Raw genomic sequence first — 12256 nt, forward strand, 5'->3', positions numbered from 1 at the left:
ATCTCAGCTAAGCTAGTTCAGTAATGAATGTGGAAATCAATAGTTGATTCATATATAATAATATCCAGTCAATCAGCATTAGACCAGAAACTTTCTGAGATGGAATAACTGAGGTACACGCGCTCCCTTAGAACACATGCTCCAAATTTAATTCTTACTAGACCATCTGAGGACTGTCCAGTGCCTGTTTAGACCTATATAATATGGTCTGGAACCAGGCCTGATACTCAGCATGCATATTCGACTTCTAAACTGATTGAAATCAGGCTCACACTCTGGAGCATGCCTGTAAGCAGTCCATTTTTTCAGGCCAAGGAGGTCTCATCATCGAACCTTCAGGGCTCTGTTCATGGATCCTGTGAACTGCGAATAGAGACAAACAGATTGAAAGGTCAAAATATTATTGGATTACAGACTAGTTATGAACTTCATACTGTTGCTGGCTAAGCTAATGCCTACTTTTCAAGCTGACTGACTAGTGCTTCCATCTGGTTTGTTATTGCAGAAGAAAGTTTCAAACTACACAGTATCTGACCAAGCAGATATGGCATGCATTCACATGTTGGATGGCAAACTTTTAATTTTTATGTGGGAGCATAAATTATGAGCTATACTTTGGCTAGCATGTGAACACATCTATAAGCTGCTGAAGACTTTTCCAGATTATAATTGAATTAACCAGAGAAACCTGTAAGTGAACTAATAAAAATAAACTGTACCTAATGATATTCAACTTTGAACACTTACAAGCTGAAGGAAATTTCTCCAGATTATAAGCAACTACTACGGTATTACTTGCTTTCAATTTCTGAGAAACTTCTGGGTAATCGATACAAATGATTACGCAAACTAGTCAATTTTTGTTTCTTATTATATGCAATGTTTTCCAACTTTGAGCACATAAAGAATACAAAATTCAGCTAAGTCTCCCAGTCAACGCTGATCTCACCCACGAAACAGGTAATAAAAATTTATGAAAGTCAACTGTAAATAACCAAATAATATATCTGATGCATCAGTATCAGCCTTTTTTTTTAGATCAACACCAGTATCAGCCTTTATCATCTGCAATAGAGGAACTTGAGATAGCATTGGCCTTCAGTTAGCAAGTTAGAAAGACAGGTCCATAGGAAGTAGCTACCGAAGTCTCCAACCATGAAAGAAGCACCACTTCTGATGATTCTCATCACCTTCCAAGTGACGGTGCTATCTGCAACCTCTTCCGGGCTCCCCATATCGTTGCCAGGATGTCCTGACAAGTGTGGCGACGTGTCAATCCCCTACCCCTTTGGCATCGGCAATGGCTGCGCCGCAGCTAGCATGAACAGATACTTCATCGTCAACTGTAACAGCACCTTCCAACCCCCAAGACCAATGGTCGGTGACCCTCCAGCGACAGCAGAGATCATGGACATATCCCTGGAGCACGCTGAGATGCGTGTTTACGGACCCATCAGCTACAACTGCTTCACGTCGAACACCACAGTGATGGACAACAACACCGGTGGCTTTGACTTGGTAGATACGCCGTTCATCCCCTCAACCACCCGCAACCGCTTCACGGTCATCGGCTGCAACACCATGGGGATCATTGGTGGCTACACACACAGCAACCCCGACCTGTACGTGGCCGGCTGCTACTCCTACTGTCAGGGCATCAACAGCACATCAAATGGTGCCCCATGCACTGGGAAGGGCTGCTGCGAAACCACCATCACCCCAAACCTCACCGACTACGCAGCGCTCTTAATCATCAACCAGAGCAGTGTATGGACATTCAACCCATGCTTCTACGCTATGCTTGCAGAGGTTGGATGGTACAGCTTCAGGCAGCAGGACCTTGTCGGGCGTCTTGGGTTCATCAAGGAGAGAGCCAAGAGAGGTGTGCCACTTGTCGCTGACTGGGCCATCAGAAATGGCTCCTGCCCAAAGGATGGAGCGAAGGCACCATTTGGATATGCATGTGTCAGTTCAAATAGTTATTGTGTGGATGCAATCAATGGCCCAGGGTACATGTGCAACTGTTCTGAAGGATACGAGGGCAATCCTTATCTCCCCAGAGGCTGTCAAGGTGAATAATGTACTCGTAAAGAATTTTTATTGATTTTGGAAATCATGATAAGCGACTGTCTGAAGAAACAACTCTATCCAACACATAAACTTCAACATTGCAAGCATATTCAGTAGATTTTCATTCCTTCTTAAATTTTTAGTTGGATTCATAGTATATTTTACATTTTGGCTTACTTAAGGCTTCCTGGTACTTCATATTAAATTTGAAATTATGTTCAGACATAGATGAGTGCAAGCTGCATAAGCAAAACCCCAATTATGAAGAATTATATCCATGCAAAAATGGGGTATGCCGCAACATACCAGGAGGCTATGTGTGCAAATGCGGGATAGGAAAAAGATCAGATGGCAAAAATTCTGGATGTCGACCTGTGCTGACCCAAGCTGAACAGGTGGTGATAGGTAAGGATGATACCCGATAACATAGTCAGTGTGCATTTCCATGCTTTTAATTGAGTTGAAATATCTCAAAAATCATGCTGCAGGTCTCAGTGTTTCTTCAGCTGTGGTGATAGCACTGATATGCATGTTGGCCATGAGATTTCAAAGAAGAAAGTACAGGAAGGAGAAGGATGCGTATTTTAGAAAAAATGGAGGTTTGAAATTATATGATGAAATGAGGTCAAGGCAAGTGGACACCATTCATATACTTACAGAGAAAGAGGTAAAGAAAGCCACAGAAAACTACAACAATGATCGAGTTATTGGCTGTGGTGGTCAAGGAATGGTTTATAGAGGAACTTTAGATCATGACAAAGAAGTTGCCATAAAGAAGTCCAAAGTAATCAACGACAACTGCAGAGAAGAATTTGTAAATGAGATAATAATACTGTCGCAGATCAACCATAGGAACATCGTGAGGTTACTCGGTTGCTGCTTGGAGGTAGATGTGCCTATGTTGGTATATGAGTTCATATCAAATGGCACCCTCTTTGAGTTCCTTCACAGCAGTGATTGCAAATCAGTAATCCCATTGGATCTTCGACTGAAGATTGCTACACAATCAGCAGAGGCCCTTGCTTACATTCATTCATCAACTTCTCGCACAATTCTGCATGGAGATGTCAAATCACTCAATATACTCTTGGATGATGAATACAATGCAAAAGTTGCAGATTTTGGAGCTTCTGCGCTGAAGCCTATAAATAAAGATGATTTCATCATGTTCATCCAAGGAACTCTTGGGTACCTTGACCCGGAGTCATTTGTCAGTCACCATCTTACTGACAAAAGTGATGTCTACAGTTTTGGGGTTGTTCTTCTAGAGCTACTAACAAGGAAGAAGCCTATATACATTGATAATCTTGATGAACAGAAAGCTCTATCTCATACCTTCGTATTGATGTTTCAGCAGAAGAAGCTCCGTGATATATTGGACGCTGATATAATAGAAGATGAGGTTATGTTGGTGCTCGAGAAACTAGCTGAACTTGCCATGCATTGTTTGAACCCAATAGGAGATGAGAGACCAACAATGAAAGAAGTAGCAGAGCGCTTACAGGTGTTGAGCAGAATCCAGATGCAGCAAGTTACCACACCAAATCCTATGAGGATGCATTACACTGATGGAGAATCATCAATGTATATAGCGTCTGGCGGGATGAAATACCAGAGCAGCGACACAGCCAAATTGGTCTTAGATGTAGATCGTCTATGATGATTGTTATGTACATCTCTCTTTGCCTGCAGATGTAATAGTGAGCGTAGTTTCTTGTAAAACTGTAACACATCTTTCAAGATCACTATATTATCCTTTTACGCATAAATGTTAGTTCATGGTCTCTAAGACAACTCTGTATGTGTGCGCACATAGTTGGTTCATATTCATCGGTTATGCCTATACAGCACAATTCACGTTTCTAGTGGAGTACAATTTCTTCAAAATCTATCAGCTTTATTTTATTATGGTTCAAATTAAAAATTAGTACATGTTTAGATCTACTTATTCACATTTATTATTTCTGACTTCGCATTACACATCCAATTAGCAGGGTTACGGGTTACCATATTAGTCCCTATGAAAGGGGAAAACCTTGGGAATCCTCTGGTTAAACCGAGAAAGATTCTGATAAACAAACACCTGTGATTTAGCCAACCAGCTTGAATAATTTTCTTGCATGTTCCACACATTACGAAATGGCTAAGTATTACGGGTAACTGCAGCAAGGCAGCAGCCATGACCAAATGGACGCTACAGTAGGTGAGAAGAGATGATTTTACCGCAAATCTAGACAGAGCCCCGTGCGCAGGTGCATCATTCATCCATCTCGATCTCTTCTTCGCTCCTCCGCCTCGCCGATCCAGCCTAGGGCGGCAGATGGCCCCTTACCAATCCCGGTGGCACCGCGGTTGGGCAGCGGCGCCCGCTCGCCCTTCGACTTCGAGCCGTGAACCTCACGTCGCTGCTTCCGCAGCAGCAACCATCCCCCCTTAACGGGATCTGACGCCTTTGCCGCCGGCTGGAGCCGATCGAATGGCAGGACTGAGGCGTGGACGAGACTGTAACAGGACTGAGGCTAACGTTGGCGCTCCTCAGGCCAAAATTCGACCAACGGTGAGCCCAGAGAAGCCAGGCAAATTATGAATTCAACAATCAAATTCAAATAAATAAAGTAAAATTTAGGCGAAATTTACAGGGATTCATATAATATAGGCTATTTTATTAATTTTTCGCTGAATTCGCACCTATATTCGAAATCGGCGTACATGTAGTAGATGAAAACTAATAATACGGCGTTCTACATGTCGAAATGGCGGTAGAACGCCGTGTAGTCGCCGCTGCCGTCAAAATGGTCATCGTCCTTGCGGCGACGCCTGCGGCTGGCGGCTGCTGCTCTGGCCTGGGGCCCCGACGCGTCGAGGAGGAGGCGACGGCAACGCCCAGTCGTCCATGCTATGGGTACGGCGTTGCGCGGCCTCCTCGAGCAGTCGCTGCTGGCGCTCCGCCTCCTCCCTCTCCCACTACGCCTTGGACCAAGCGGGCGTCGCGACCATCGGCATCTGGAGGTCGACGGGGACAACACCGTTCAGAGAATACGCCTTGACCGCCTCAAGGATCACGTCGTCCTCGGCGTCGGGGGAGGTCACCGGCGTGGCCTCCTTCTTCGGCTTGCGCAAGCTCCTGCCGGTGCCTGGCTCGCGCTTGACGCGAACCAAGCGGCCATGGCGACATGGAGGCGACGGGTCCTGCCTCTCGCGGATGACTATCCCGACGCCGCGGTCTCGGTTGTGCGGCGGCAAGACAGGCTCCGGCTTGACAGCGCGGAGCTGGCTCCTTGGTGTGGCTGGCGACGACATGTAGAGGAAGAAGAGGGGCGAAAAGAGCGGGAATATATAGGCGGTCGCAGGCCGAGTGTCCGCGGGCACCTGGCTCGCCATTAACTCCGCCGCGTGTCCACTTGTCTGCTGCTCCGGCCAGTAATGGCACGCAGAAGCCGAGGAGATGATGATGACCGACGTGTGTTACTGATTGAACGGGGCCACTGGCAGGGCGGGATTCTTCGCACGCTTCTCGGATCTTCGCGCCCTTCTCTCTCCATCCGGCGCTCGCAGGCGCTCCCCGGGTGTAGGGATTCGTTGCATAGAAAACAAAAAATTTCCTACCGCGAGAACGCAATCCAAGCCAAGATGCAATCTAGAAGATGGGAGCAACGAGGGGATGAACGAGACTAACCCTTGAAGATTTCCAAAGCCTACGAGAGTAGGCTCTCGTTGCTGCGGTAGACGATCACTTGCCGCTTTCAAAAGCGCGTAGAAGATCTTGACGGTGCCATAATCGGGCAGCACCTCCGTACTCGGTCACACGTTCGATGTTGATGAAGACGACGTCCTTCTCCCCGTTCCAGCGGGCAGCGGAAGTAGTAGATCCTCCTCGGAATCCCGGCAGCACGACGGCGTGGTGGCGGTGGTGGTGGAGATCTCCGATAGAGCTTCGCCTAAGCTATGTGGGAGAGAGGGGGAGGAGGGAACCGCTAGGGTTTCTGGGAGAGGGGGATCTTGGGGGGTGCGGCCATGGTGGTCTTGGTGTGGCCGGCCAGCCCCTCCCCTCCCCTCTTTATATAGGTGGAATCCCCAAAGATTAGGTCAAAAGTCTCCGAATAAGACCCCAACATAAACCTTCCATATGACCAAACCTAGGGGGAGTGGGACTCCCCCCTTTCCTTTGGTGGGGTGGCCGGCCACCATGGGGAGGAGTCCACTTGGGACTCCTCCTCCCTTAGGCTGGCCGGCCAAGGTGGGTGGAGTCCCTCTGGGACTCCACCTTCCATGCTGATTTCTTCCGGACTCTTCTAGAACCTTCTAGAACCTTCCTGGAAAAATACCGGATCATTTTCAAACCTAGAAAATGACTTCCTATATATGAATCTTATTCTCCGGACCATTCCGGACCTCCTCGTGATGTCCTGGATCCCATCCGAGACTCCGAACAAAACTTCGAACTCCATTCCATATTCCATATCTACTTAAACGACATCAAACCTTAAGTGTGTCACCCTACGGTTCGCGAACTATGTTGACATTGTTGAGACCTCTCTCCGACCAATAACCAATAGCGGGATCTGGAGATCCATAATGGCTCCCACATATTCAACGATGACTTTAGTGATCGACTGAACCATTTACATACGATACCGATTCCCTTTGTCACGCGATATTTTACTTGTCCGAGGTTTGATCATCGGTATCTCTATACCTCGTTCAACCTCGTCTCATGACAAGTACTCTTTACTCGTACCGTGGTATGTGGTCTCTTATGAACCATTCATATGCTTGCAAGCTATTAGACGACATTCCACCGAGAGGGCCCAGAGTATATCTATCCGTCATCGGGATGGACAAATCCCACTGTTGATCCATATGCCTCAACTCATACTTTCCGGATACTTAATCCCACCTTTATAACCACCCATTTACGCAGTGGCGTTTGATGTACTCAAAGTACCTTTCCGGTATAAGTGATTTACATGATCTCATGGTCGAAAGGACTAGGTAACTATGTATCGAAAGCTTATAGCAAATAACTTAATGACGTGATCTTTATGCTACGCTTAAATGGGTGTGTCCATTACAACATTCATATAATGACATAACCTTGTTATTAATAACATCCAATGTTCATGATCATGAAACCATGATCATCTATTAATCAACAAGCTAGTTATACAAGAGGGTTACTAGGGACTCCTTGTTGTTCACATAACACACATGTATCAATGTTTCGGTTAATACAATTATAGCATGGTATGTAAACATTATCATGAACACAAAGATATATTATAATAACCATTTTATTATTGCCTCTTGGGCATATCTCCAACAGTCTCTCACTTGCACTAGAGTCAATAATCTAGTTTACATATGTAAAGATATAACACCTTGGCCTTCCGGTGCTTTATCATGTTTTGCTCACGGGAGAAGTTTTTAGTCAATGGATCTGACATGCTCAGAAACGTATGTATTTTGCAATTCATTTTGCGTCTCAACGCATCACTCATTTTCTAAATGAGTCGGCATTAAATATGTTTGGTCTTTCGGTGGAACCTTAATTCCGTGGTCTGAAATATGTCACTAATATTGTCATACACAATACAGCTTCAAAGTTCTGACACTATCGGAACTACACTAAGTTCTCAAAGAACCTCTTGACTTAACATCCTCAGTCATTGTCAAAACAATGACATACTTTTGCCTTCATTTGTAGAATCCATCACAATATTTAGAACTCTTCTAAATCTAGCATAGACAACTTCTAGCTCATTGTGCTACCTTTTAAACAACACTTAGCCTAATTGAGATTTGAAATTCATTTTTATATGTGACCAAACAAATATCGGTGCAACACCTTACAGCGATTTGTTTGTCATTACCCCATATAAAACTATATATATATATATATATTCTTGGTTCTTCTAAAGCACACAAGGATATTTTTACTGTTTGTCCAGTGATCATCACATGAATCATTCTGGCACATGCTCATAACACATTTAGAGCACAGGACATCTGATTGTGTACATATTATTCGTGATCTATAATCACTCATGTGTTTTTACTCATCGAGTGTCAGATACACTCAAGTTTTGTTTAAACCTTCACATGGCAAGAACATTTTCTTAATATTTCTATATTGAACTACTTCAATATCCATTCTATGTACTTTGACTTAAACTTATTATGTGTTTCACTCTATCTTCATAGATCTTGACACTAAATTTGTTTCAGTCCATATCCTTTCATTGAAGTTAATTCTCAATGAAACCTTTTATAATCAAGTATATAATTACATTATTTATAACCAACTATATGTCAACTACATAAAGTATTATAAATATGTCTCAGTGCTCCCACTTAATTTCTTGCAAATACAAGCCTCTTCATCGTCTCTGATGAAATCAAAAACTCTTTGACTATTTCATCTGGTGAAGATTCCAACTCCGCGATACTCACTTCATCCAATTGAAGTTTGTATACCTATCTAGTATTCCACGGACCAGCAAAACTCTTGGTTGTATCTTGTATACACCTTTAATACATACTTCTGATAAGTAATGTATTTTTCCATCCTATTAGCATATCTCATAAAAGAAATATGTAGGATTACTAGAATAATCCACATAGACTATAAGCATTGCTACGGAAGATTGTCGAGGGTACTCCTCGCCAATGCCCTCCGATAGGGGCTTAGGGTTGATGGAATCATGTAGGCTGACACGAGTCATCGGTTCACAGACAAGCGGGGAGAGCGATTTACCCAGGTTCGGGGCCCTCGATGAGGTAAAACCCTTACGTCCTGCCTGTCTGTTCTTTGATTATGGTAACAATGGGTTACAATGGGGTGCCGAATACTTCGGCTGAGATCTAGTCGAGATTGCTATTGCTAGGGTTACCTAGCTCTAAGCTTTTCCGGGCTAAGATTGCTAAGATTGTTTGTGTCCTCGGCAGCCCCTCTCCTGGCCTTTATATAGGAGGCCAGGTCTCAAGAGTCCTAACCGAGTACGACTAGGTTTACAGTACTTTTTAGATCTAATCTTTCCTTGTTGAGTGCTTTTTTGTCTTGCCCGCCAAGGTTTCTTCCGGTGCGCTGTCCAGGTGGCCCATCTAGCCTTCGGGTGTCTTCATGGGCCTCCAATTGGTCAATACAGGATAGGGCAACGTCGGTTACCCGAAGGGTAATGCCCACGTCAGTAGGCCCCGAGTGTCTAGCCGAAGATAATTCGGGTAGAGACTAATGCATATCTTCTCATGATATTCTTCTCCTTCATTGTTCTTGTTCATCTTGATTCTGCTTCATCTTCTTTTTATCGGGTGCGCGTCAGCGCTCCCGATGGGAGTAGCCCCCGAGTCTAGGTACGGATGCTTGCAATCCGTGCGTAGACTCAAGTTGAACTACTCGAATACTTTCCTCTGCCGAGTTTTCTCGCAAGTCTTCATAGGTCACCCGATACATTTCCTTCATGCAAAGGATAATGAGCAACGTGCCCAACTTTTGTTGGTTAACTGCCGATGGCAAAACAACGTTACCCTACACAGAATCAAGTCCCCGGGCATGATCCTGGAGTGCAAAAAACTTTCAACGGGTGTGCACCACGTCCTCCCGATGGGAGTAAATGTCGAGTCTGGATAGAGACTCAAACCTTATTCCTTCGACTGCTTATTCTGTCGAGTCCTCTTTTTATCGGGTGCGCGTCAGCGCTCCCGATGGGAGTAGCCCCCGAGTCCAGGTTCGGATGCTCACAATCCGTGCGTGGACTCATCAACTTTTCATATTTCCTTCGAGTGCTTCTAGTTTTTTTTTATATATGACGTCATGGTTGTGGGCCGATTGACGGGATTTGACTTGACGTGTAACTGCCGTGGGCCAATTGATAGGACTTGACCTGACGGGCCCACCCTAGCTCTGCGCAGGCAGTTTTTAGGTCTTGATTAGTGCACGCGAGGTGATCGAGGCGTCTCCTCATTTTTCGTGCGACGTGGGAATAATGGGCCACCGGTCCCACTCCTTCTTCTATCGCCACGTGTACAGTCAGATCTGCTCCTCTCCCCACGATGCTTTGTGGAGTTATGGCCACGTCTGTGCTCAAATTCTTTCGGGATAAATAGGGAGCCTCCTTTCTTTTTTACCTTTTACCCCGTTCACTGCTCATCTTCTCCTTCAAGCCTCCTGTTCCTCTACCCCTTCATCAGAAGCTTCGTTCGCCATGGGCAAAAGGAAGAGTGGCAGCACATCGGAGGCGGCCAAAGTTAGCCGCGACTGGAGCGCCTCTGCCATTACCAACCGCGACATCAACAAACTTCGCGCCCTCGGCTTCATCTCCGCATCTGAGGATGACATTCGTCTCCCAGGTCAGGTTTCTCGCCCAAGCCCCCCAAAGGGCTTCACCGTCATGTTTGTCGCTTTTCTGTTTCGTGGCCTCTCTCTTCCGGCGCACGAGTTCCTTCGCTCCCTCCTTTTCTTCTATGGGATTCAGCTCTGGCAGCTGACCCCAAATTCCATCCTCCACCTTTCCATTTTTATCACTGTCTGCGAAGCCTTCCTCGGCATTGAGCCTCACTGGGGCCTTTGGAGGAAGATCTTCTATGTGAAGCGTCATAACGATAGCAACGGCCCCCCCGTTGTCGGCGGCGTTGGCTTCGTTGTCAGGAAGGAGGTCGACTACTTCGACTATCCGATGAAGGAGTCCGTCCAGGGCTGGCGCAACAAGTGGTTCTATCTTCGGGACCCTGTTGTTCCTGGGCGGCGTTCAAATCTCCCTCTTTTTGACGATGTCTTGGTGGCTCACAAGAAGAAGTCTTGGAACAACGCCCTTTCTCCCGAAGAAAAGGCGACAGCCGATGAGCTATTCAAGCAAATTGTCACTTTGAAGAATTCAGGAGGCATGACGATGCGCGGTACTGAAGTAGTTTCAGTGTTCCTGCAACGTCGAGTACAGCCGCTGATGTCTCGCCCTCACCAGCTGTGGCTTTTCACTGGCAAGAACGACAAGTCGAGGATCAACTCTGCCGACCTATCGGCAGATGAGCTCCAGAACGAAGTTCGTCGCCTAACATGCCTCAGCACCAAGGACACCATTGTCTTGACATCGGCGCGCCCTCCTTACGATTCCAAGCATCCTCCGTCCGAGGTAACCTTATCGTTCTTCGTTTACTGTCATTACTTCTTCTTTCTGTTTGTGCCTTACACGTTTTCTATCCTTCTGCAGGTTCCTGCTGTCGCCCAATGTTATCCTCCCTCACCCGAGAGCGGAGTGGTATTAGAGGATGACGACGACGATTCTGAGGGAACCGAGGATGCTCAGCACGCCCTTGAGGACAGCGATGTCCAAGAGGAGGAAACTGCTGAAGATGACGCCTTTCTCACGAGCAGACGTCGCAAGCAGGTACATGATGATCTTATCACTTCGGCTGAATCAAGTCCTAAAGGAGGAGATAATGATGCCGACGAAGCTGCTTCGCCTCCTCCTGCTAACAAGGGTTCAACGAGTTTCTTCGTGGACGAAGATGATTTGGACCTGTGAGCATTTATACTCTTGTTACTTTTATTTCTTGTCACCTTGTATGCTAACTGCACGTTGTACTTAAACAGCTCTGCCGATGACGATGACGATGTTCCTCTCGCAAAGAGGGCTAAACTAGCTTCTGTGAGAGCAACATCGGCTAAAGAATCGAACCCCTCTCCTGCCAAGTCGACACCTCCATCCCGAACGGGTGTAGAGAAGGTCCCTTTATCGAGAGTTATTCCTCCTGATGATGCTCCCACCCCGCCGGCTGGCCGCGATCACGTAAGTACTTAATCTGTCTGGCTTTGCTGAATTTCCATCACCTGACTCCTCTTGATTTTCCCTGGCTGCAGCCAATTTACGCTACAGTCGATGCTGTGGCGGATTTTGCTGAACAATTTACTCACCTAGAGGCCAAAAACGCCCAACTTCGGAAGGCCGTCAAGTCTTCGGCTGATCAAGCAGTCGAAGCTAACAGGATTGCTGCCGATGCCAAGAGTGAAAACGCCTTGTTGAAGGAGGAGGTAAAGAGGCTGAAGCGTCAGATGAAGGATGATCAGGATGCCAGGCGTGCAGCGGCGGCTGCAATTGACGAGAAGGAAGGTGTCCTCCGCGAATCCATCAAGGATTTACTGGGTAAAAATTCTTATGGTGTTCCGCTCCTTTCTTGATGCTTTCTCCATTGA

General features: G+C 46.1%; 1 protein-coding gene and 1 long non-coding RNA gene across 2 annotated transcripts; one reads left to right on the forward strand and one right to left on the reverse strand.

The window, feature by feature from the left end:
- The first annotated feature begins 1155 nt into the window (after positions 1-1155).
- Positions 1156-3756, forward strand: LOC127298582 (wall-associated receptor kinase 2). Its single transcript, XM_051328432.2, has 3 exons — positions 1156-2071; positions 2293-2475; positions 2559-3756. Exons 1-3 carry the CDS (start codon positions 1156-1158, stop codon positions 3728-3730), a joined length of 2271 nt encoding a protein of 756 aa, XP_051184392.1. The 3' UTR covers positions 3731-3756.
- Positions 3004-4622, reverse strand: LOC139830990 (uncharacterized). Its single transcript, XR_011744722.1, has 4 exons — positions 4294-4622; positions 3573-3756; positions 3406-3452; positions 3004-3124 (listed from the first exon to the last, which is right to left on the reverse strand). It is a non-coding gene; the product is annotated as an uncharacterized lncRNA (long non-coding RNA).
- Between the last annotated feature and the right edge of the window lie 7634 nt (positions 4623-12256).

This window comes from Lolium perenne, chromosome 5 (assembly GCF_019359855.2).
Source record: "Lolium perenne isolate Kyuss_39 chromosome 5, Kyuss_2.0, whole genome shotgun sequence".
NCBI lineage: Eukaryota > Viridiplantae > Streptophyta > Magnoliopsida > Poales > Poaceae > Lolium > Lolium perenne.